Source organism: Poecile atricapillus, chromosome 2 (genome assembly GCF_030490865.1).
Source record: "Poecile atricapillus isolate bPoeAtr1 chromosome 2, bPoeAtr1.hap1, whole genome shotgun sequence".
NCBI lineage: Eukaryota > Metazoa > Chordata > Aves > Passeriformes > Paridae > Poecile > Poecile atricapillus.
In genome coordinates, this window is record NC_081250.1 from 69,693,239 (window position 1) to 69,720,227 (window position 26,989).

General features: G+C 41.7%; 2 protein-coding genes across 6 annotated transcripts in view; one reads left to right on the forward strand and one right to left on the reverse strand.

Moving 5' to 3' along the window:
* Nucleotides 1-26,631, reverse strand: SERPINB5 (serpin family B member 5). Of its 5 annotated transcripts, none has more exons than XM_058830209.1 (8): nucleotides 26,215-26,458; nucleotides 24,287-24,431; nucleotides 9,348-9,522; nucleotides 6,637-6,774; nucleotides 5,580-5,697; nucleotides 4,260-4,402; nucleotides 2,702-2,869; nucleotides 1-1,511 (listed from the first exon to the last, which is right to left on the reverse strand). In XM_058830209.1, exons 2-8 carry the CDS (start codon nucleotides 24,358-24,360, stop codon nucleotides 1,119-1,121), a joined length of 1,209 nt encoding a protein of 402 aa, XP_058686192.1. In that variant the 5' UTR covers nucleotides 24,361-24,431; nucleotides 26,215-26,458; the 3' UTR covers nucleotides 1-1,118. The 5 variants fall into 5 exon arrangements, with proteins under 5 accessions (XP_058686192.1, XP_058686193.1, XP_058686191.1 ...); XM_058830210.1 differs by having other exon boundaries at nucleotides 26,318-26,450; XM_058830208.1 differs by lacking the exon at nucleotides 24,287-24,431 and having other exon boundaries at nucleotides 26,318-26,631.
* Nucleotides 26,523-26,989, forward strand: part of VPS4B (vacuolar protein sorting 4 homolog B) — a 19,504-nt gene continuing 19,037 nt past the window's right edge. The window contains exon 1 of the mRNA XM_058830213.1: nucleotides 26,523-26,656. Within this exon, the coding sequence (XP_058686196.1) occupies nucleotides 26,630-26,656 (27 nt within the window). The 5' untranslated portion in view covers nucleotides 26,523-26,629. The remainder of the gene's footprint in view (nucleotides 26,657-26,989) is intronic.

Genomic DNA, 26,989 nt, shown 5'->3' on the forward strand with positions numbered 1-26,989 from the left:
TATTGTACATTTGACACAGGTTTTATAGTGCTTTATTCTGAACAGTAATTAGGTAAACGAGTACTGAACATATGCAGCAGGCAGTCTTTAGATAGAAGTGAAATCTGATTACCATAATCTCATGTGGAATTTGAAGACTAGTAATTACAATGTTAATTTCACTCAAGTTGAAGTCCTTATTTCTTTCTCATGCTTTAGACATTAAGTAACTGTAAGGAATTTCCTTAATGCTGAATCCAGAGCTAGAAATGGGAGATAATCTGGGCATGAAAAGTGTGGCACTTCCAGTATTAATCCAACTGTGTTCTATCCTTGATTTGCATAATGTTCTTTTCCTTAGGATATATACAACAAGGCTCCTCGTAGCTGCAGTGAAATTGTCCCATCTTCCATGTCTGAAGGGAATGAGTCAAAAAAGGCCACACAGCAGAGTTCAAACTCCTGGGAACTTCATGCTGAAGAGTCTTCTGAGGACACATACTGTCCCCATGATTTTTGCCTCTGGTGTCTAGAGGCCTCAGTGCGGCTGCTGCTGCACAGATGCAAATTCTGATGCCAGCATGAACTGTTGTAGCTATGCTGTAGAACTTGTGCACAGCTTCACTGGATGTTGGCAGGGTCTGGTCGGGCACCCTGGACCACCAGAGTGTGGCCAGGTTCAGGGGGAGAGCTATCATACCACATGTCCATATTTCCCCTTTTAGGCATTAGGAATCCAGAGAGTGTGAGTCATGAGGGAGAGAGGTTTCACTAGGGAGCAGGAATGCAGCTCTTCCTCCTGGAGCCCTTTCCAGTTCCTGGGTTATCTTAAATCAGGCTCTCAGTTCACTTCATTTGGGGAAAAAAGTGTCACAGAGGAACAAAATGTTCTTGTTGCTGAAGCTGGGATACTTCTCAATAAAATATAGTGAGCTCTTCACAGTGGAAATTATTCCGCTAAAGGGGAGGAAACAAAAGGAGAGAAACTAGTTCTGCTGCATATGTAGAGTACATGGTATTACTCAGCTAATACATGAACCTCTTATATTTCCTGTCAAAGGTGATAGGAAGAAAAGCTTTACAGGAGTGTGCATCACCATGAATGTAATTGTGCTTTTTTTGTAATGAACGTGCCTCACTTAAGGAGAACAGAATCGGCCTGAAAGAATCACATTGCGAGTTTTGTTGTGTCTAAACAAAAAGATAAATGGATGGTCAGCTTTAAATTCATCTTTGTGTTGCAGAATCCGATATCCTGGTACCTCTCGGGAGTCGCCACCTTGTTCATTTACTTCCAAGGAGACCTTGTGGATGACCTTTGACACAACCACACCTTTTGTCTCACACATCTCAGAGAAATCTGATGCACTTTCGTTGAAGATATTTGTCATTCCCAGGCTTTCCAGAAGTGGTTTTAGGTCATAGTCACCTTCCACACTAAACTTTGGAAGAAATACATTCACTTTGGTATTGGCCATCATGCTGGGATTCGTCCACTGTAATAATGTCTCAGGGGTCAGTGCCTTTTCCAGCTGAAGACAAAAATGAACAGAAGAAATTAGTCAGCAGTCCAAGGAAAGTGAAAGGAGAAGAAAAGACCATTCCTGAACATCTCACTCCTATCAAGACTCCAAAAAATAAAGTCCAAAGACAATTTTTGTTTTTGAATTCACAACCATAGCATTCAGGCTTAACATACTCTCAGTTATATTGATTCAAGTATGATTTAATCCACAAGACAGGCCTCTGGAGCAACTCTTCTGCATGTGCATGCTCTGGCAAGGTTTTGGTAAGCAATCACCTCGACAGCCATATGAAGGAACCTGAGGAAGACAGTCCCTACCCAGGTTACCCCTGGCCAACTGGCAGAGATCCAAAAGTCTTTATTCCTGACCCTGCAGAGTAATGAAATTGCTGGTGTATGGGACACAAAATCCAGATCTCAATCAAACATGCAGCTGTTCAAGCAATTTTTTTAAAACTGGAAAGGGAGGAGGCAGAATGTGGGGTAACAACAAATCACTTGCATTTTATGATAGGTGTGTTCTGTAATTTACTCCAACATATAAACATATATTACAGCTGCAAAGACAGATTCTTCCTGCTTTTAAAATCTGTGGCCAGTTGCAGCAAATTACAAAGGAGACATGAGTAATCATCAGTCTTTTAATCCTTAAATAACTTTTAATTAGTAACTATTAATTAATATTATTAATTACTTAGTCCTTAATAAACCTTTGAAGAGGGGTGGAAATATATAGTAAAATTTTCATAGAAAAATTACATATGAAATTGTTGATCTTAAGGAAATGCCTTATTACATTTATGTGCAATTGTAATAAAAAACGGCTCATTTGCAGACACCTCTGCTCAAAATTAAAACTCAGAGAAGTGTAAGACCTTAGTAAAATAAATCATGGACACGTGTCAATTGAAAAACACTAAGGATACCAGAAATAAGGGCACCTTCTCCACTTCACACTGTCTTCTGTGCACTCCCTATCTAGAACAAAGCCTCATTTACAACCTCACAACTGGACACAGTGAAAACAATGCCACAAATATGAGAGGAGGAACAGAGAAGCAGAATGAGATGGTAAATTCACAAGTTACTTTTAATTTCCTCATTGCTTCTAAATAACAAAAGCCTTCCATAAACATATGGCATTATATGGGCTGTTTCCAAGGGAAGTATCATAGCAATTCTCCTTTTCTCTCTCACCTTCTCCAAGCCAGTGGTCTCATCCTCAATCTCTTTGGGCAGGAGAATGAGCATGCTTATATGTTTGTTAAGGCACGGGAGCTCAAGGATGGCAATATTTAAATCTTTTACATAGCCCAGGCAAAAAGTAGCTTCCAGATTCATCATCTGCACTGGCTTAGTTTCAGTCTGCAAAACATAAGAGGAAACAATCATTCATTCCTTTTAATGCACAGATAAGATGGTGACACAGGAAAGTTTGTAAGCTTGCATGGAAGGGATACATTGAGTTACCACCAGAGAATTTGTTGGCTTTCATAGGTAATGAAAGCAGCAGTGAGAGACTCTCTTGGCTTTTTATAGTAGGCAGCTTTCCAAAGCAGAACAGAATTCTACTTAATACAATGGTAACATATGGGGGATGTGCCTTAAAAATTAAATTTATCTAATATTGGTGGCCCTTCATGCCTTTTCACTGAATGCTACCAACTACACTGGGCATTGTAATGCTAGCAAGTGTCAAGCACTGAGCACAGCTCAACAGTGAAGGTGAAGCTGTTCATACCAATAATTGACATTTTGGTTCAGGAGTTGAAACAGAATCAGAACTAATTTCAGCCTTACCTAAATCTCTAAGTTTTTGCCTTTGAATGACATTAAACAGAACAAAACAAACAAAACACTTGATTTCATAGGGAAGATTTTAAAACTGTTCTGTTCACATGAAAATGTTCGAAATTCAAATTCAGTAGGAAAATGTTACTTTAGGGAAGAAGAAAAATCTTGAGATGTTTCACTTAAAAAATTTAGTGTTGATTGTGTGATTTTAAAGACTTTTTTAGCTGGAACTATTGGCTGATGAGGTAATTTCTGAATATTTTCAGTGAACATGAAACTCCGACTTTGCTTATGCATTTCTATACGTATGTGTGCATGTATATTTGGAATATAATCTCTTTATCTCACAAATGTTGTGCAGCTTTGTCTCTTGGCTGTAAGTCGTCTGATTACAATATTCATCACTGGTCACAGATTCCTGAATGCTGCAGCCACAGGTGCTGCTCTCACTTGGACCTCATGGCTAAGCAGGACTGACATGCAGAGGGCTGCAGTCCTGAGCCTGACTGGAAAGGGGGAGACTGATGGGATGACATCTCTGAGGAGGAAAACACAAGGCCAGGAACCTAAGGGATGTACTCAAGGAGGTGACATGACTGTACACATTTCATCAGCTCAAGAAATGCAATGTGCTTCACCTCTGCTGGGTTTTGGACACAGCCTCTATTACCTGCAATCTTCCAACCTCTTGGAAAAAGCTACCCGTGAGAATTTGCATCTCCTTGCAGACAATGGCTGCTTCTGACCACTTGTACTCAGCTCATGTTGTCTAAACATTCTCCCAGGACAGTCTGGGACCCTTGCAACACTGTGTAAGAGTAGATAGAGTCTAAGGTGCATGGTAATAAATATTTCTCATTTTCTCTTCTTGGGACTTCCTTAGCTCAAAGTTTGCATTTTTCTTGAGAGGAAACAGTACCTTTTTTTTTTTTTTTTTTTTTTTTCCCCAGAACAAACATACCTTGTTGACTTTAAAAGGACATTCTTTGATCTCTGCCTCTGGGAACTTCTTCATCCAGTTTGTGACAAAATAAGCTGCATTAACTAGCAGGATCTGAGTCTGGTCACTTACACTGTCCTCATTCAAAACATTCTCCATTTTTCCTGTAAATGTGTTTAAGATGGTAGTTAATACAACAATACATTAGCAGTATATCTATTTCTTTAAGTGAATATGGTAACATTTCACTGAACTAAACACCATTGTGTCCTGCATTTTTTTATGCACAGATAAAAGATTTTCTTTCTAGTGGAAAATTTCAAAAAGGGGCACTTACTTAAAATTGCAGCTTAATTTTTGATGTGGGGTTTGGGATCAAGGCAGATCTTCCAAATTACATGTTTTGTTGGTTTATATCGTATGTAATCTAAACTACATCTCCTGCTTTTGTTCTGTACCTTCTTTAAGGTACTGAGTTTTTGTGAAATTCAACAGGTGTAAGTGAAAAAACACTTTGTCATTTGGGGAGCAAGACTTGATGGGAAGTTTCAAATTAGAAGCTACTCCTTTCTAGACTGATATATGAGAATAAAATAACCAGGATAACAAAAATGTTGCTCTGATACAGTTAATATCCAAATACTGCTACAGACTTCAAAAGAGGATGAAAATGTCATGACGCACTCTCTCTTAGACCTGTTCAAGCACTGCCATGAATGACTCTGAATTCAGAGCCCTGGGAAAGCAAGTCCTGTCTTGGGGTTACACAGGCAGGGTGAGGTGCTTCCCTCTGGGCACCTGTGCCAGCCTGGGAAGGACCAGACTCGTGCATGGTGTTTCCATGTTCGCACCACACGAGGGCAACAGGTGGCAGCCAACATCGGGGTCACCTCTGCCAGGGCTTCCACAGGAGGGCAAATGAGAGACCCACATCTGCTTGTGGCACCCTTGCTGGCAAAAGCAGCTGAGATATTAATTAACAGCCTGAAACTCAGAGCCCAGCGAGTACTTCCCATTACAATTAAGCTTTTAAAGGAATTAGAGGGCTCTATGTTTTGGTTTTACATGTTGTGATGCTCCACAGCCAGGACCTGTCATTCTCCCAAGCCATCCTGCTGCAGACAAATGTGAGCAGCTTTCCCCAAGGCTAATGCAAGGTCAATCTGACATTTCCACCTTCAGAAGGGCTGCAGCAGTGAAGTCAGTACTGCTAATCCTCATGAATCCAAATAGTAGGCCTAGTCTTCTTTCACTATGTATTTACTTCTAAAGAGGTGTCACAAGGATAAAGATCTTTCTCCAAAGAGGAAAACAGCATCCCCAAGGTTAAGCTGTACCCACCATCAGTCAGCTCTGAAAGGGATTTGTTGATCTTTTCTCGGGTTTCCTCAGTTTTTTCTTTGAACTCCACTAATTCCAGTTCAGATGGAAAAGGCCTCTTTGTGGAGTTGACAAAGTCCTGAAAGACACAAGTAACCAAAGTCATGCTTGGTTAAGTGCCATTGGGTAGTTGAGGAGCTCATTATTATTTGAGGAAAGCTATTAAATAACTGCAGGAGACAACAAGGACATACACATCCTTGTACGTGTATCCAGCACTTCACTCCCAAGGTGGTCTTCAGACCAGCGGCATTACATCAGCAGTTAAGAAACTCTGATATTGCAGGAGTGACCATGTTGCCAGAGTTTACAGCATAAAACAACCTTCAGTCCAGGCCTGAGCAATATTTAAATAGAGGCCACAGTCTGCTCCCAACATGTCTGTCCTCACCAGGGAAGTCACTTATTGCCCTGGGTCCCAGCCTTTGCAGTAGCAGAGGCTGAACAGCAGGTGATCTGATCACAGCATTACTGCAGCGTGTTGAGTTTTCTGAAGCACCTCTTTTAGGCTGATATTATCCTAATATCATGGGACTCAACTCAAAGACAACTTTGGGGGGAAAATCCAACATCCTTCTCAGTTTTTTGCAAAGTTTGTAAGTTAAAAGGCCAAACGTCACCTTCTTCACTGAGGCTTATGCAACAATTACTTGGGTGTGTGAACTGGACACACACTTGCACCACCGATTTTTTTTATACTCATTTTCACTTGTACTTGCAATGCAAACACTTTGATGTGGCATAGAAGTTATGCTGCATTCAAAACCAAACTTGCTGCTGACCTAAAGCATATTAATCAAAGAATTCAAAGTGTTGTAAGAGTTGTGCAGCTCAGGGTCAAGCAACAGACTCATCCATCCTCCTACAAACAATATTATACTGTTTATTATTTGAGTCCAGTCAACCAACAGCCAAAAGTACAAGAATTAACTTTAAGTAACATTTCAGTCTGACACCATAATCCATCAACATGATGGCCTAGCAATTCATAATTCCAGGGTTTTCCTGCAATACTTACTGTGGTAGGATTGAGAGACTTGTCTACAAAGAGCCGTTTGACCATTTTCAGTGCAAAGAAAGAGCTGAGTTTGGAAACATCTGAAGTTATTGTTTGAAACCCAAAAGAAACATCTTTAACATCTTGTAAATGGAGCACCTGTTAAATGAACAGGATAAATCACTAAGCATCTTTTTCAATTATTATTATTATTGTCTAAACATTCTATACAGTTAAGCAAAAAGTAGTTTGTGACCATAGCTGTTGCTTTTTGTATTTTTGCTAATGACAGAACCTCCCACTGTTGTTACTCAAAAATCATTTATGTATTTGACATGCTCACATAAATCTAAAAACCTGATTCTACCAGAACTTTCACCAAATGCACTTATTTCCTATGAGCAATCCAAAGAAACCAATAGAGCTGTTCATGCTGGGGATCTGACTTAGTCAATTAAAACTCCATAGTATGGAGTCATGTTTTTTGCCAAACTTAAACTCCCATCCAAAATCCTGAAGCTTTTAAGACAGGATCCCAGATAATCTCCTTTCTAAAAGTGGGATACACCTTTAAAAATGCTTGACAAATGTTTTCTGACTGCTGTGACTAATACATGACATCACATGACATTTCAGCAAAAACTGATCAGATAAAGAAAACTGTTTGGTTTGGTAGACACAGTATAACTGTGTGTAGGGCTGCTGACCTATGGCCACCTCCCAACTCCTGGGAATGACAAGTCCAGCTCTAGGAAATACTGGGGTAATTATGCCTTTGATTGAAAATAACCCTATAAATATAAATTAAACTTTTAATGCCTGCTTATTACAGGATCTTTGATGGTGGCTGTTTCATTACAAGAAGCCTATCCAACCCTCCACACCTGCCTCAAATTCCCTCATGAGGCACAGCAGGCACTTTTCCTTTTGTACATCACTGCTGCTCTTTCTCCCAGAACACATCACATCTTCACAGACAAAACTGCTGCTCTGCCTTAGTCACCCTTCCATGGCCTCCATGATCCTTGCTAAGTGGGAACAAAAGGCAATAAACTCCCAACACAGCAGCAGCACGGCTCTCATATCCAAACTCCATTTCCTTAGAAACAACTATCTCAACTTATTTCCTTCTCCTCCAACAGTTTTATCTTCGCATGCCAAATGCAGAAAGCTTCTGTGCCTGGGAACTAGGCTGGAGGAGAAAGCTACTGCAGCTTCTCTACCTGGGAGAATTTTTGGTTTAAGTCTGTTGACTGATGTTCCAGAGTACAGATGCCAATCTGTCTCCTTTTGTATCTATTATTTAAAACCCAAGCACAAACAGGGGAAGGCAGAAGCTAGAATAGACATGGAAAATAGGAGATATTACACTTAAAAGCATACCAAGCTCTCCTTAGCATCTGTAGTCAGCACTTTTCAAATACCACCAGAGAAATATGAAACACGAGTGTGCTTGTGTAACAGAGCTCCACTTGTGGATGTGCATGTTAACTTGTTATTATGGAGTGGTTCAATGCAAATTGCAGACACAAGCGAAAACAAAATAAGGGCAGGGTAATATTTTTAACTTTCCCACCAGAAGGACAACGCTTGAATTTTGAAATGGTGAGGGAGCTTCAGGGTAGCATTTAAATTTAAATTTTAATTTATTTTTTTCAAATACTGTTTGGAAAAATGTGCAGTGCTTACAAGATCCATTCCTAAAGTCTTTAAAGCCAGGTTGGGTAGGGTCTGGAGCAACCTGGTTTAGTGTAAGATGTCTCTGCCTGTGGCAAGAGGATTTCAGGTCCCTTCCCATAGAAACCGTTCTATAATTCTATGATTTTCATGGACATATTGCTGTGCAGCTCTGTGAACAGCACAAGACTCCCTGTAATCTGTGGCATAAGTAGGGGCACAGAGGGCTGTGCTCAGGGGTACTTTCAGTGAATGAGAAACTACATGGAGGAATTTCCAAAGGAGGGAAAATGCATTCAAATATGTAGCAAGTCTTTCAGAGCCAGGTAATAATCAGCATGCAAATGCATACTTAACTTGCATTTCATGCACCTTTAGGTAACTGCAGAAACCGTGATCAATCTCTGCTTACACAGAGGCAGCAGACAAGGCTGGAGGGCTGACTCCCTGCACCACAGAGTAAGGTCCATAAACTGATGGAACCATGACTGCCATGCTGGATCATGATGCTGGAAAGCCCTTGAACATCATGAGCTGCTTGTAAGGAGAAACATGGATGAAACTGTGCCCCTTCTACTGCATCCACCTCCTCTTCACAGTATTGTGGGAGAAAGGGGAAAAATCAGTGACAGGGCTGCTACATATTCTTGCTGCTGATGGCAATGGCAAAATCATTTTCAATTCTATAAAGCTTAAGCATTCTTGAATAATGAAGAAAACAGCTATCTAGAAAAATGCAGTGATCTGGACAGTGACTTGTAGCCACAAACACTATGCTAAAAGGAGACAAGGCTTTAGTGCATCTGTAAGAACTCTGCTATGTCCACCTCCACCTTATACATGCCTGAAAAGATTTTTCTTCAAGACAGAGTTTCAGCCTTTTGTTGTGCAGGGCCATGGAGTGTGGAACCATTTAAGAAATTCAGACGTATGGTTTGAAATCTGTCTTACAAGGGAACCAGACATCCAGGAGAAGATTAACAAGTGCTAATAAGAAAGACACCTACAACTGCCATATAATTTTGCAGCCACAGAACAGGTTGCTGACAGCTTACCTGTTTCATCTGGTCTGCAGTATCACCTTTCGTAGCTTTATATGCCAGAGCCAGAGACGTTGAGGTACACAGTGGGGAAAAAATAATGTTGGCTGTTTTGTCCTTCTCACATAGCTTTTTGAACAGATCAACTGCAAAAGTAGTGTTCGCTAGTTGCAGAGCGTCCATTGTCATCCTGAAATGGAAAAGGGAAAAGAGAGATGACTCAGGTTGTAATTCTAGTTCCTGCTGTGGTGGGGATGGGTCAGAGCACTGAAAAAGGCTAGCACAAGGAGAGGTTCAGAGAGGTTCAGAGAGGAGAGGTTCGGAGAGGAGAGGTTCGGAGAGGTTCGGAGAGGTTCGGAGAGGAGAGGTTCGGAGAGGAGAGGTTCGGAGAGGAGAGGTTCGGAGAGGTTCGGAGAGGAGAGGTTCGGAGAGGAGAGGTTTGGAGAGGAGAGGTTCGGAGAGGAGAGGTTCGGAGAGGTTCGGAGAGGAGAGGTTCGGAGAGGAGAGGTTCGGAGAGGAGAGGTTCGGAGAGGAGAGGTTCGGAGAGGAGAGGTTCGGAGAGGAGAGGTTCGGAGAGGTTCGGAGAGGAGAGGTTCGGAGAGGAGAGGAGAGGAGAGGTTCGGAGAGGAGAGGAGAGGTTCGGAGAGGAGAGGTTCGGAGAGGAGAGGTTCGGAGAGGTTCGGAGAGGTTCGGAGAGGTTCGGAGAGGAGAGGAGAGGAGAGGAGAGGAGAGGAGAGGAGAGGAGAGGAGAGGAGAGGAGAGGAGAGGAGAGGAGAGGAGAGGAGAGGAGAGGAGAGGAGAGGAGAGGAGAGGAGAGGAGAGGAGAGGAGAGGAGAGGAGAGGAGAGGAGAGGAGAGGAGAGGTTCAGTAATAGCCATCATCTTCAAGTGACAGCAGGCAATGCCACATGTTATGTAGAGCCAGTATTATCAGAAGCACTTGAGAAAATCTGCGTGGGTCAGTGTGACCCACACACACTGAATCAAATTGGATCACATATTAATTTAATCTGTTTTTAATTGATACTCTTAAATTGTGCCAACTCAGAAGGTAATTCACCTATGCTCTGGGCTCTTCTGGCTCTCAGACAGGTCCTTAATGGTCTCATAATTTCTCTATCTTTTGCTTCATGACTAATTGTCCATTAGACCTTTAGCTTTGGTACATATCTGTCCTCTTGGGGTTGATTCCCCATTATCCCTGGCCTTGCTAGAAGTTTCCAAAAAGCTGTCTGGTCCTGTATGTTGAGGTTACTTTAGAAACTTAAAGGAGGTCTTCTAAAAAATACCGCTGTGTGCCCACCCATCACTTACACTGTTTTAACTGAAAGGTTTCCCTAGCCACTCTCAGTAGCTGCAGTTGCCACAGGGTTGCTACATGACCTGTGCAGTCAGGAAAGGCAAGGCAGAGTTGTTGCTGTCCATGCTCTGGGAAAGCCAGAGACTATTCCCATCTTCCAGGCTGCTTTCACATACCCAGAGCTGCACTCTAGTATAAGCACACCTGTGTAGATTCAAGCCAAGAAGGCTTGTTGAACCCCAACATTTCAGCCAATAGCACAAGTCTGGCTTTAGACCAGCAATCACACAGTAGATGACCCCTTTGGCAAAGTGAATTTGACACTTACTATGCCCCCAATACGATGTATCCCTTAAAAAAAAAAAGGAAACTGTTAAAATTAGTGCTAAACAGCTATTGACAGAGACAGAACGGAAATGGGAATTTTTGCATGTATGTAATATGCTGCCCAAATGTAGCTGAATATCTGACACTATTGTACAGAGACACTCTAGAGCAGCTGTGGTACTTGCCAGTAGTAATGACTTCCAAATAATTTGTGGTAGATATAAACTTTTATAGCTATTTTTTGGTGGGAGTAACAGGACAGGCATGTAATTTGCCTGCAACACGGTAGAGAAAACACTTTGATTTACCCGTAAGACCTGTTTGACTACTGAAGGCCTTTTACAAAATAAATGTCTTTATTTTTATTTTAATTAACTTATACATGCTCTTGGATCTATTAGGTAAGGCAATTGTTTTACTTGACAACTTGTTTGTTTCGGGCTAAAAGATGCAGTATAAAAGGTTAGAGAAATGCACTGCATTTAATCAAGCTTAAAAAAAAAAGATATACTGGCATTAAACCAACGCTTTTTAAGTCAGCATTTGAAAAGCACACCTAACCAGCCCTGCACTCTTGCAAGATGTTCTGACTGTTGGTATTAGCAACAAACTGTTTGCTAACAAATCCCCTCCCACTGGGGGAAGGGAAAAAAAAAACAAGAAAAATAATTTGTCTTGAAGACGGCAAACATTGAACATATTTCACTGGAGAAACTTATCCCCACATGAAAATGCAGAGGAGTATGCTTTGCAGCATCCAGAGGTTTTGTCAGACTCAGAATTCAGCATGGGTTTGGCTGGACTTGTCTCTCTTCCAGCACTCTGGCAGTCTCTGGCAGCTGCTTGGTAAAGAGAAATTTTCCATGACAGATTTTACAGCATCAGCAGGCATCGAGTTGATGTCACAATGAGGTTCAGGAAACATCTCAGAGATCTCATGGGTGTAAAGAGAGAACCAAGTGCCAGCCTAGCACTGCAACCATCCACCTCGTTTACGCAGACACAATTTCTCAGCCATGAAAGCAACTAATTACCAGAAAAGTTGAGCTTGCCAGCAACCATGGGCTCAGCACACGCCTTAAGCGAGGACAGCTTTAGGCAGGACAGTGGAAAAAGACAGAACAAGTTTGAAAGACTGAGACTGCTGATGAGGGAGTAACTTGGAACAAGAGGGCAGAGAAGCAAACATAGAATCATTCCTTAAAATGCCTCCCTGCAATTTCCCATCAGAAATGTGCTCTTTTGTGCCTGTGCATATCTTTAAAAAATTCCTCTGCATAGGCTACCTACCTTATCTTTGTCATTAACTCAGCCATTCTCTCACGAACACACAATAAGCTCCTATACTGTGTCTGCTTGTCAATCTCTCTGCCCCACCCCACACCAGCACCACCCCCCAAAACTGAAGATTTGGGGCAAGTATGAACTTCACAGGTATTTCTCACTGAGAAACTGGTGGAAAATTACCCAGGGAACCAAGAATGCGTCATTCAGTAAACATCTACCACCCTCAAAAAGACAGATAATACAAAAAACCTCATGAGTCATGCAGTACACCTGAGAAAAATTTCATTTGTTAATGGAGTATATTATTTAGTATTAGCTAGCATGGTATTGTTCAGGCCTCTGGATCTTCCTTGCAGGCTAAAAATCAATATGAAATCATAAACAATTAAAAATACCCCTTGTTCCTTTCTGGCTTAATATTAACTTCAACATGTAGATGCACTACCTGTGTTTCACTTGCTTGGGTTGCAAAATATTCAATGAAAGAAAATAAACTAGGAAATTTTACATAATTGAATTAAATTCTTCTTCCTTATGCCAGTTGAAAGCTCCTCTGACCTCATTAGTAATTCTGATACTGTTCATGTTGGACTGTTTTTTGTAAAGTTTTGATGTTTCTTTTCAGTGAGAAAAACAGGAGGTATTTCTTGGTAAACCTTTTATGTACCTTTGTTCATCCAGTAACTGCTGATACTCTCAAAGCTTCTTTTGAGGAGAGTGAAACTGTTTCTGGTAGTGGCAAAGATCTCAATTTTAATTTCTTTATTTTAATGCTACAATTGAAAATAAGGACCATTCAGGGCATTTAGTTGGAAAAAAAGCTCAGTTGCACCCTTAACCTTGAATGATTGCCTGGATAGCAAAGAATAGTCTCTATTGCACCATCTTTTTCAACTGGTCAGTCAGTTTTTTATTCTCCATTTATAAATGACTATTATATTATATTATATTATATTATATTATATTATATTATATTATATTATATTATATTATATTATATTATATTATATTATATTATATTATATTATATTATATTATATTTATTATATTTATTATGTTGCTTACAACATTCATATTACTGAAAAGAATTTACAGTATAAAAATATTGAAAAATCTTAAATCTCTTTAAAGCCCTGAGCACCCCAAGCCTTGCCAGTCCAGTAAAGCCAGTTCCAGAAAAGTGAGAAGGGTTGAGGCTCCCAGTGAGAGGAAAGCCCATTAGCTGCCCATTAACAGTCTCAGAAATCAGACTTAGCTCCTGAGTCAGTAATCACAGGGAACTCTCAAACAGGGAGGAGTCAAAAAAACTGAAAATGAAATTTTAAAAAGGCCTGTTGCATGGATTCTTACTGGGTCCTTCCTTTCCCAGGAAAGCAGGATGTCAGCATTTCCAGAAAGGCCTGCAGCACTGGGGCACCTTCTAAGCACTTGGAGCTTGCCACCCACCCAACTTTATTTAAAACTGTGACAGTCATAGTGTGAAAGAAACAATTTCAGATACAGAAGGGAGCTGAAAGGCTACTGAACCAGTTCAAAAAATCCTGATTTAAACTTGTTTATTGGTGTAAGACACCATTTTTGCTTAGTCACTCTCGGACTCAACAACAACTACAACAAACTCCTGCCAAAAAAACCAACAGGGAGGCTTTTCTTACCATCTGCTTACTAAGGGAAAATCTAAATATAACTTATATTTAAAAATATAATCACAAGAATAGCAACATCTGTGTGCAAATATCCAATAAGTCATAGTTGTATGGTAGGAATAATCCGATAAAGCAGAACCAAGTATTTATTTTATTCTTGTCTTGGTTAAGCAGTCCTTCCAGGAGAAGACACCTGTGGCAGATAAAGCACAGACAATGCTGGCCATCCAGAGCTGGGGGTATATTGGGTTTATATCTCAGAAGCCATGAGTGCCACGCTGCACTCTCTGCAGTCCAAACAAAATTCCAAGAGGATGAATTACATGAAACAATCCACATGCAAATTTCACAAGTGAGGCATTAATATTGAAACTAGATCAAGAGTTTAACATGACCCCACTTCAGTTCTTACTCAGCAAACAGAAGATATAAAGGCAATAAAAGATTTCTGTGAGTCTTTTCTTCTTCTACAGAAACGACAACTCTCTACCTGGATAAAAAAACAAGGACACAATTTCCTCTGAACAGACATTGAGGAGTGCAAGACATCAGACTGATGTAGGACCAGAGCACCTCATATGGTTGAGGAAAAAGCACTGTCAGCAACACAGCAGGGAAAGTCACTCCAGGAAGGAAAGAGGAACAAGCCACTGCAATATGCTTTGTTGTACTTCAATGAACTCTTCAAAAGTAAATGGTCACACTGAAAATAAATCTGTAATTACCAAGCCTAAGTTCCTGTGTCCTTCACTTTAAACAAGTGCGGATTAGTCACTTGGTTAATAACTCGGAGCAAACAGAGCAGAGCGTACACACCTCTGCAGAAAATGAGACTAATATTCCCTTCTAACAGAGGCTTACAAACCAACCTAAGTCCTACTTTGGCACATGAAGGATTTTCATGGCATCATACACAACCTGCTTTTTCTGATATGGGAATAGCCATTTGCAATAAACCACTGTATTTTAATAATTCCTAATGCCCTTGCTGTCTCACCTGCCAGATCTTATTCACTGCTTCCAATGAATCTTTCGAAAAAGAAAGAAATCTAGCATAGCAGTTGCAGCAGTGTTGAAAGTAAACCAAAACACTGTCATTTGGGAAGGCAAAAAAGCTTCTTTAATTCCACGTGTGCGTTTTTTGTACAAATCTCCTTATCCCATTCCCTCCATGCAATTATGTTTCACAGACAAGATTTGTTAACTATTAGCTGGGCATAAATTAAAGTATCAGAGAAAGAAAAAAGCTGCACTTACTTTGCAAGGCTATAATCCTGGTAAACGAATCAATGAAGGGAGCACAGCACGAAGAACCAGCTGCCCGTGCTAAAACCTTGCTGAGCAGAAGACTCTGTTACTTGCCTACTCATTGACACCACTCCCACTTTCCCAAACTCAATTTGTGCACACACAAACTCCCCTCTCACTCTCGCTTTTTTTTCCCCTCCCTTAATCATTCTTCGTGGCAACTCCTACATCGGAGGAGCGAAATGATTCACACCAGAGTTGTCTTTGCCTGCCCAGCCACTGAAGACAACAACAAGCTCTGGCAGGAAAGAGCAGCCCTGTGTGTTGCCTTCAGCAAGCGCATTACAAAAGGCACCAGACAAGAACGAACGAAGGAGAGAATGCAGGATTTGATAAGCAATTAAATGACCTTCTCAGCAAAACCAGCACTCCAAGAAACTCCAACTGGGATTACCACTATTTGCAGAAAAACTGTAATTGTGAAAAAGTGATCCAGAAGAAAGCCAAAACATGCAGAAGTGTGTGGCTGGGCACTTTGCATCTGTATATGCATTAAGACAGTATCTTAACTCTGCCTACGAGGCATAAGTGTGTGTTTGGCTGCCTAAAAAGCCCAAGGTCAAACTGGAGTTAATGCTCAAAGGAAAATATCTTGTTGCTGTAAAGCAAAGCTCCCTCCCATAAGAAGCCAGGACCTCTGCAGGGGAGCAGCCTTCCCTGCTGCCAGCTGTCCCCAAAGGTGGTAGAGGAACAGAAAATCCCACCTTCACTTCCAGAATGGCACCACTGGGTTCATGTAAAACAGACCATGTTAGCACTGATGAACATGACAGGGTGGGAAAAGAAAGGGAGAGGTGCCAGTGCCGCCACCAGGTGTGTTTTCTATAATTTGAAAGACGTATGCAGTCCTTACCAAGAACAAGTACCCCTGCTCCACACAATTCCCTGGCTGGGCAGCCGAGCTGCCTGCAGGGGACAACACCAGCAAGTCCCCCTGGGAGGCCATGGATGCCCCTCAGTCCCCGTGAGGAAATGGCCCCACAACACAGGCACAGCTCGGGATCACACCTCAGTAACCCCAGGTGGCCCTGCATACTTTTTAGACTACAAAAAGTGTAAGCAAGATAATTGAATTTGCTTTCAGGTTTGAAGTGCTGGTGTGCCCTGCTACCCAAATGAAAGGGGTAGGACACCAAAGGATGCATTTTCACCAGTATGGTACTTCCTTGGTGACAGTGGGAATTGGGAAGATGGTATCTCCTTCTGGAATGATATGTTTCTGTGTTGCTTTGAGCATAAATCAGGCCACACCACATGGCATCAGAATCAGGTCCTACCCATGTCTCCTTCTAAAAGGCTCCTAAGCTCTTAATACCCAAATGATTTTTTTTTTCTTTTTTTGCTATAATGCAGATGGTGTTCACCTTCCATCACTGCCAGACAGCAAATTTAAAATTCATATCCTTTTCCATAACTGAATTCATAACAAAGACAGGGTGTGGAAATGTTTAGGCAATTAAAATAAGATACAGGCCAGCTGGCTAAACTGTGCCATCTGGGACATCGTTGTTATGTATCTAATTAAGCCTTCTGTGAGAGAAATGTTTATGAAAATACACAATAATTTTGGCTACCAGACTCTTCTCAGATGTCTGCAGGTAATCTAAAGCCAACTGTTGCCATCTCTGCAGAAGCAAACCTTTTTTCAGACTCAGGTCTAACAAGTATGGTCATTGTGAAGTGGCTCAGGAGCTTCTGAATAAGCTGCAGGGAGACGGACAATGGGCAGACGGCCTTCATGGAGACAGCACAACTCACCAGATCCATTTCCTTCTTACTGATAGGCAGGAAATACAGATATAAGTATGTGTCTCAAATGGCTGAACAGTGGAAAAGGGAAAGGGCTCTTCATTGCCAAGATGGAGGTGTGTAAACATCACTTACACTTAACTGGGTAACTGCTCTGCAATGGCTGAGATCTGGCACTATGTAGCAGAACAGAATCCTTCAGTCTGACCTAGTTAGTGCTGAGAAATTAATTAATTCTAATCATGGTGCCATGAAACTAGTAATTACTGCTGCAATTGCTGTGCTTCAATTGAAGAAGTACACTGGCTCTGGTAACCGAGCGACTCACGAGGCAGTTTTGCTTCCCCTGAGAATGGACAGTTTGGGCCCACTTGCTCTTGGAGACAGGGTTAAAATAACTGTGACTTCCTGCTAGCTACTTATTCAGATATATGGGAATTGCTGGTATATAACTGGGTGTTACTTACAGCCCAACAAGGAAGATGTGTAAAAGCAGAAGATGCTAACTTGAAAAGTAAGATGCTGAATCTCAGGTAGTTGAAGTTTGCCCAGGACAAGAAGCGACACAGTTGTCCCTGTGTCCACAAACACTCTTCCTCAGTCTGACTGAATAACAGCTACCTGTATGAGCATCCCTATGTCCTTCATTTACTGTTCACTAAATTCATTCTGTTCAGTTTAATCTCAAATTTTTGTCAACTCACACCTATTATGACCTGGTTTTTTTACCACCACAATAAAAATTTAAAAATCCCAGAACCAATAACAGGATTTTTCCTTATGAAAAAATAAAAACTATTTTTAAGCCCCTTGTGAATTGGACACCTCCTATCAAAAATAGACAAAAAGAATACAGTAAAAGAGTAAGGTAGAAACAATGGGGACAAGACACAGAACACTTTGAATTTTAAAGTGTGAAGCCTTTAACGAATTACAGTCTACTGGCAAAGTAATAAATGAACTACTGTCCTCACTCTTCCAGGTCTCAAGGAAAAATCCAAAGACATTGCTGGCTGCTAGGATCTGGCAGTTACATTTGTGTTCCTGCGTCTCTGAACTGCCATGCCAGACACACTCCATTGCAGAAGGGATGCAACCCACCAGTGACTCTCCTGTTACTCAGCCAGCTCCCAGTCCTCATTCCCCTGGCTCTCCCTGCCACTCCCTCCTAGGAACGCTGTTCCTACATGCTGCTGGAAAGGAAAAAAACACCAGCTGCCTTCTCCCCACTCTTCAAGCAAGCTTAATTGGTGGGAGGGAATACTCTTGCTGCTCAATACAGCATGAAGAACTATTTCAATTATTTCAGAGGCTCAAAACATCCACTGTAGCCCTTATTTTTCCTTCCCCCTAATCAGTAACTCTTAGTGCATGTCTGATTGCAATTAATGCCAGCACATTTAAAAGACCACACAGGAAATCATCTACAAGTGGGACTGAATAATGAATAGAATAAAACTGGTGCACTCTTTCTATGCTTTCAGTCATGAAAGATCTTCTAATCAAGTTACAGCTTTCACAATAAGCTTTGGATCTTGCAAGGAAACCAACGGTAGGAGGATATTTGTACACTTTTTTTTTTACTTAGTGGCCTAGAGCTTTAGCACAATTAGAAATATTCAACGGGTAAGAAAGACTGCAGTGTCTGTAAGCCAGTGTACACAGCAGAGCTTTTCATAGTTTTCACATAGCATGGGTCTTATATTACAAACAGGAATAAGCCATAGCCAAAGTATTTTTCATTTCAAAAGTAATGCTAGTAAAAGATCACATTGACCACAAGTTAATTTGAAATTAACACTTACAATAACAAAGCACTACTCTATGGTTCCATTGCAAGAGACATAAACTGAACAGCAACAAACAGCCTATTTTTTTTTTCCCTCCCAAGGCACCTTCACCAATACAAGCAAAGAATGGTGTCACATAGCAACACACTGAACCAACATGTACGGTAGCAAAATAGGTTTTTTCAGACATCTCTGCTGACGTAGAAGTATTACTCACCAGTGGTTACTTCTAATAACAGACAGGGAAATAATTTCTCATACTGTCATGCGCTCACTTTTCTCACTTTTGTGCTGGGTTTTTTGGTTTGGCTTTTTTTTGGCAAGGCTCTTCTGAACTCAGGTATGTGTTTCATTAGTGAAAATAAAAATTGAAATGGGCAACCAAACAGCTGACAGATTTCAGTGAGAACAGAGCCTTTAATTTGGTGAACAGGAAATGAATGACTCTCTGTGCTGAGATAAGGTTGTTGAAGACTTGACTACTTTTCCTAAAGGTGTTGCTCCCAACACTTAGCACAAGGCATAATGCTTAATGTAAATCAACTTAATAAAGACACAGATGTGACTGACTACTTGGAATAGCCTCGCAATATAACTAGGAATTCGAAACACAAGGGAAAATTAATATATGTAAACCAAACTAAAAACTCTGACACATTACTCTGAAACTGTACAAAGATCAACTTTTGTGAAACAAAACCAGAAAAACAATGCTTTGGATTAATAACTTCTCACCAAAACACCCGTGATCCATTCTTTACATGAAAAAAATCCAACTTTGAACCTATCCCCATGTGCACTGCTGGTTCAGGGTGCCATCTCTTGGGGACAAAGATAATAGTCTTCCTTTGTCATTGGTACCCATTGTTACTGCATCAGCTTCCTTCGCCAGGCTGAAACTATGATCCAAATTCACTTGTCCTACGTTTGTCCCAGAAAAAATGCAAACACACTCACATTTGTCATATTTTCGCAGTATTTTCTTTTTCAATTTAGTGATATTTTCAAATGTTTGAAGTGTCACTCTCTAATATTGTTTAGACAAAATCACTTTACCACAGCAGTACTGTTATTAGGGATGCTTCCCCCACATATCCACAATTTCTTGTGCTTGATTATAGATTTGTGGAAGACCTCACTAGTGAATTATTAACAGCATAATAATTTATCAGTAAATTCCAAACTAAGCATAGGAGCAATTTTAGAATTATCTGCCTTCAAATAGCAAAATAAAATCCGTATGTGGATAAGATTGCTCTTGTCAGTGTGGAAACTCTAAAGAAGGAGGAGATCCCATTGACATAAGGTTAATTAGCAGAAGTATCTTTCCCAAAATAAATAAAGGCCCCAAGCAGCTCCCTCCCTCAGACACCAAACTAGTTTTATCTCAAGATTCAGCAGATTCTGGAAGGGATTACATGACCTTCATTGCTCACCGTAGCAGACCTGGACTCTGACAAACAGTTTCTCTTCCAGCTCTGTGTTTTTTGTACTATTCCCTTAAGTGCCTCCTTATCAGTATAGAGGAAGGGGGAATGAGACTTAGGGATTTTTTTTCTTTCCCTCCTTTTTTTAATCCATTGTCATCTGTAGATGAGTCACTTTCTTCTGTAATCCAAGTAGTCAACTCTGTGTGACTAATCTGGGTGAAGGTACATATTTTCCCAAGCTTGTTTTGAGCAGGTTCACAGCCTGAATTTATGCACGTAAAGGAAAATAGAAGCTTAGAATTAACATTTGCTGAATATTTCAATAGGCGTGACTTCGCAGGCTGAATTTACTCCTCTTGTGTGCTTTCAGGGTAGGTTGAAGGACTTTGTTTATCCCTGCATGCAGCTAAGACAAGGGGTGAACATGTTAATTCTTGCTTCTCCAGGAAAAAGGCAACCAAACCACCGTGTGGATTCTTACACAAAACTTGGAGAAACACACGCTGCACATTGTGATCGGTAAATTGCAGAAGTTATACTTGCAAACCTATCTTGACTCCTGGTTTTAAAATTTACAAATAATGATCCCAAACTCCAGCTAAACAAAAATGCAACCCTAGTGCCCATAAAAGTGAGGCAGCTATTACCATAGTCAGCTGATTCAGCTCCTATGACCACTGACCTAGGCCTGCAAGACTTGCATCACAAAATATGTAGAAAAGAATATTATACTAGTCCATGATAGGAAAGCATAAAAATGCTGTAAATTGTGAGACTTGGTTATATATTTTACAAAATAAAGTTCTAGGACTTGATAATAGAATTCTTCTTTCTTACTTTCCCACTTACATTTACCCAGGCAATAGGTAGTCCACTGAAAACTAGTTTTCCTCAGTCCTTCTGAGATGTAATAGTCCCATTAAACTCTGTGGAAAAACTTCAGAGGATACTGCATGTATATTACAAGCTAATAAACTTACTAGCACAATAACATCAACATTTATATAACAGGAGTAGGGCATTAAATTTAATAACACAAAAATGTAATAAGGTAAGATGTCATTACTTGTGGTAATGTAAATACTTCCCTATTTGTCTATCTAAGGCCACTGCAAATGTGGCTACTGATTTCAGTGGGTTTTGGGTAAGAAAGGGCAACAGACTTCCTAGAGACAATTGTATTGAAATGTGTGGAGAATGCATTATACATGTGGAAGCACTATAGACAGGTTATGGTAGAATAATATCCTGGTTCTAACAGCTTCCTGCTTAAAATGAATATTATTCTGCTAAGAATAGCTTGGATCAAGAGAAAGTTACATGACCTCTCCATCCAGTTTTTTCTCCTTTTCATACAAGACCTAATTAAAAGGCTTAGGGATTAGCAAACAGACATCCAGTAGGGAAATTCTAGCCCAGAAATCTAGTGCAGACTACACTACAGTATCTCACAGCTAGTCTAGTCCCAGATCAGCTCTCTTTGCCTTTATCACCTTAATCATTCATACCACAAACCATTCAGTTATGTTGGAAACACTGCTCTCTGCAGTCACATAGGCAAAAGCCACTTTGAATTTAGCATGATAATAAAGTCTGGAAGTATTAAGGCAGCCCATCAGTTTTAAAACTTACTCATGCAGATGAATCTCTGTTTTGCAACAGCCAAATTCAGTTATTCTGCTGTATATTGGAACAACAAAAGTTATTCATTCCCCTGTCATCTGTTTAGAGGAGTCTGGTAATACTTTAAAAAGGACCTACTGGAGCAGAACTACTTTTATGCTTCTCACTGCCTAACACAATTCAGATTTCTGGTACTCTGGCAACAGTAAACACTACAGGCTTTCTATTGCACAGGAAATTCACGGAAAGAAAATCTGGGTCAACTCACAGATTTGTGTCTTTTTTAAGACACTGAGACACCAGCTGGCTTGAACCCTTTCATAACACAGGTTATAGAACCTGATCTACCAATTTTATGAGACCCATGATTTCTCTTTGGGTTACAGCATGTATTTTTGAAAAATCTGGCAGTGATTAAAACAGACCCCCAGGTGATGAGAGGATCTACAATATCCTTAGGAGTTGTTCCAATGATTCTACAGGTCATCAAAATTTTAAATGAAGGCAGTATGAAGCAATCTAAAGTGCACAGTCCAAACTTGAACATTTCTAAACTCAAAGAAACATTGGCTGGGGAGCACTTTTTAAACTTTTAACAATAAAATCTCTGAGGTGAATAGGGCTATATAAGGCTGTTAAGTCCTGTGACTATGAAAACGTTTCAAGAAGAAATGCTGCTGCACCAAACTCAACAATGCATAGCACAAAATCCCTGAACTCATATGTGTTAAAGGGCTGGCAGTTTCCAGCTGGCAAAACTGTGTATTTTAAATGAAAATGAGTCAACCAATACAGCCCTGAGGCCCCATCTGCTCAACTGTACAAAAAGTCATCATCAAAGATATTTTACTCCATTCAATCTCAACAAGTTTTCAGAACCTAACAAATGAAACACTGTGCAGAAAAGTCCTAGGTGAAATGTTTGTCTTCAGTCTCTATAGAGAATGCCCCATCTGCTGAGTTCAAGATGAGAAAAGCCTCAGAAATCTCGAGACTTATGCTTGTAGAGGGCAAATATTGCCCTTGAAGATAACACATGCAAAGTTAAGAAAAATACTGTTTCAGATTTCATTTTTGTTCATGACAATTTCTGCTGATACTCATGTAACAGCAGGAAAAAATGTCCTGAAATTCAGTATGCCAAATGCCATTCAAAAACATAGCAGTAGCAGTGGACTGTATATTTCACAGCTTAAGAAAATAAGCTCCATTTTTAGTCCATGCTCTGTCAAAAGATCAAATTAACAGTTTCAAAATTTGCCCGGAGTCCTGCAATCATTTTCTTAGGCTATTTTCATGTTGTACAGGATTAATCTCACTATGAACTATAGGAATCTACATCCTAAGTAATTCCATTGCCTGGAATAAACTAGCTTAGTCCAGAAGTCAACACATCTTTTATATATGCACACCTGAATTTAAATCAGTGTGCCTTCAAGCATTTAGATATTTTGAATTTCCAAGTTTAAAAGCTAAACCAGATGTAGAGTGAATATTAACTAAGAAATATGAAAAGTTTAGCTCAAAGAGTGACAAATTTAAGTTCTCTTTTCCAGGTAGGCACAACCAGACCCATTACTGTACTCTGGCAGGAAATATTGCCACCATCCACCTCAGATCCATGAGAAGGGGTAGAGTTGAAGGACCACAAACTCCTCAAAAGCCACTGCTCCAAGTCTCACCCCAAAGCTCATTCTTGTCTCTAATGCCATAGAAGTAACACAGCTTTATTTTGCTTTCAGTCTTTCTGGTCCTGAATACAGCTTTAATTCTTTTCCTCCTAGGCTCCATAGCTACACAACACCCTCTCTGCACCCAGAGCAACTACGCACTTTAGGAATAAGAGTGCTCCCCTCCATAAGGAGGGAGCTTCCTTCCATAAGGCTGTGTCCATAAGGGACACAGCTCCCCTCCATAAGGCTGCTATGGTTTCAGTGCTAATGAAAGTGGTTAGGTATGGCAGCCATCCACCTGGCAATACCACAGGAGCAGGACTCCCACAGGCATTATGTAACAGGCAGAAAGGTTCCCAAAGACAACTGGTGGCTTGAAGCGCTCCTGCTTTTCAGCCCAGCATGTTTCCCAACGCAGAGAAGGGACACAGCTGTACCATGAGTCCATTGTAGGTTGTGTCCCAAGTGTATGAGCTCATTATGTGTACACCAAACTGGATCGAGGTGCCACAATGGAATTTGGACAACCTCAATTTTACTTGCTAGCGCTGCTATTGACAGCCTTTGTTACCTAGGTCAGATTGATCTAAGCAGATTCAGCGTAATTTCATCATCTAGAGAAATACGGAAAAACAGAGGCTGTATTTTCCTGCCTTCTCTGTCTTGTCTGTCTGTACTGTTAAGGTCTCTAAGGCAGTGACTTCCCTTATCTGCATGGCTCTCATGTCATTAAGCTGATGCCAATCTCACTCTGATGGTAACATTAGTCATCTCTAGCCACCCGTCAGCTGCCACGGTGGAGGAGAATCATAGATACGACACCTGGCTGTGCTGTAGGCGTGGTTTGTTTTACTGATGTATCCACCTCCTCTTGGCCCAAGGTGTCCAGGCAACATGCAGTGTGGGCCCCTTCCCTCCAAACCAAGGCATGGCAGCAGGAAGCATTCTCCACAACAGCTTACTCAGCCTTAGGAAACACAGCAGATCATCAGCGCCTGTGCCACGTAATGCCAAAGCAATGTGAGCAATAATGCCCCAGGCAGTTATGGGATGGACTTAGCTGAGGCCAGAGGGTACCCATATTAATATCACTAATATGTTTTGTTTTCATTACACTTGTTTGGACACAGTCCTTCTTAGGACATGGTAACACGGGAACTTGAGCACTGGGAAGCATTAGATAATGTGACTGTACTTGTCCCTCAAATTGAAGTAATGCTCTTAACATGACACTTCATTAGCTTCTCAAGAAATAATCTTGATGTCATTACTCAGCAGTCACCTAGTCTTTCCTCAGGCAAAACTAGCTGCAAAGTCAAATTACAGCAGGAATATTATATGAGTAAGACTTAAGTAAGGAGTGCAAGATTTAGCCTGTTATCTGTAAATGGCAGAGGTGCCTTTTCTGATTTATTTCCTTTAATCACATATGCAGAAACCAGTTGTTTTTTCTGGAGTTTCAGAAGCCTGTTCAGTGTGACTGGAAAGGCATACTTACACTTTTGTGAGGTACTTATTGTTTTAGACCTTGGTCATAAACTTAAATATAACATTAAAGAATTAAAAATCATAGGTTCAGACGACACAGAATTACTAGCATCAGGAACATACATGAGAATACTCTGTTACACTAATCAGAATGAGAAGGTAAAGCCAGAAAGGAAATGATACCCCAAGGACATAGCCTGTTTTAAATAAAAAGAAGGTTAGAAGTAGCCCAAAGGCTTCATGATGGCATAATCAAGCATGAAAGAGTGAAAGGGACTGTTTTGCCTCGTCCTTTGAAGATGGAATAAGAAAGAAATGGATATACAGTATTGAACCTAGTTATAATATCAATAATATCATCAGTCCCAACATTGATGCTATGCTTGAATCCTGATGACCACACAGCTATAAGGTTCCTTTAGAAATCATCATTTCTCCTTTCACATTGGCCAGTTTCAGTTGTCTTTAATGGCAAATTCTCCTTACCACCTCATTTCCCAAAGCCTGATTACATGACTTAATCTTTCCTGCATCATGTCTTTACACATTTGCAGTAGATCCAAGGAGAGCAGCTGTTATTGACTGTGTCTAAAAATCAACCAAAGCATCCTCAACTCGTGAGGACACTTAGCAAAACAAACTGCCAACCAGATGACTTAATGAAGAGATTCACCACGACCTTCCCTGGTACAGGGAGAACTGTGCATATGCCTTTTTCCCTTGTGCCTAAAGCACACAGCCTACTGACCATGTCAAAAAGGTTCAGCGGACTTTTATTACAAAATAAAATCAAAAACGTTACACTGGAATTATTAAGTTAAATCTGCGTTGTGGTAACTTGGAGGTAACTTGAAGAATGGGGTTTATTACATTTAAGTTTGCCAGATACATTTTTTTCCCCCCAAAGGAATTAATGTACCAGACGGGAAGATCTGGCACTTATTAGCAGACGTCCCTACATCCAGAACTGGTTTGTAATTGGTTGTGTGTTGAGTCACTTCCTCCTCGCCACTCTGTAAGCATCGCACGTCACCTCATCTTCTTTACTAACTCACGGGTGAGTGACACTTGCTCTTGACTCTGTCATGACTGATTAAACAGGATTGGGCCTGTTTAATCCGGAGAAAAGAGCACTGAGAAGGGATCTTGTTTGATGCATATAAATATCTCCAAGGCAGGTGCCGAGAGGACGATGACAGACTCTTTTTGGTGGTGCCCAGCGACAGAGCAGCGGCCATAAACTGAAACACAAGTAGTCCCACCTCAACATGAGGAAGAACTCCTTTTCGCTGAGGGTGGCAGAGCGCTGGGACAGGCTGCCCCGGGAGGCCGTGCACTCTCCTGCGGAGAGATTCCAAACCCCACCTGGATGCGCTCCTGTGTCCCCCGCTCCAGGTGACTCTGCCTTGGCGGGGGGTTGGACTGGCTGCTCTCCAGAGCGCCCGGCCCAGCCCCAGCGCGCAGCGGGGCAGCGGGGCCCGGGCACACCCGCGGCCGGGGCCGGGCCGGGCGCTCGGGGCGTGCCCGGAAGCGGAGGCGGAAGCGGCGCTCGGCGCGGAAGCTGCGGCGGAGGCCGCGGTTTCGGTTCCTGCGGCGGGGCAGGGGCGCTGCGCCACCGGCAGCCGGGCCCGCTCCCCGCTCCAGTCTCCTCCCGCTCCCTCCCCTGGCCGCTCCGCCATGGCGGCCAACAGCGGCAACCTGCAGGTAGAGTGACGCCGGCCCGGCGCGGGGCGGGCCCGGCAAGCGGCGGCGGGCGGGGGGCGGCGCCAGGAATGAGGGGGCCGGGGGTGTCTCGGGTCGGGGCTGCGGGCGGAGCCGGGCACAGGGAACGTGAATGCACCCCCTCAGCGGGCTGGAGGCACCGCCGGGAGGGCCGCGGGCACCGCAGTCAAGGGGAAATGGGGTGGACTCGGCTTGGCGGAGCCCAGGGGGTCAGCCCTCATCTCCCCGTGCCGTGAGACCCTGGGGAGGGGGTCCCGGGAAGGGGTCCCGGGAAGGGATCCCTGGGGCACCGGCCCTGCGGGACCCGGGCAGCGA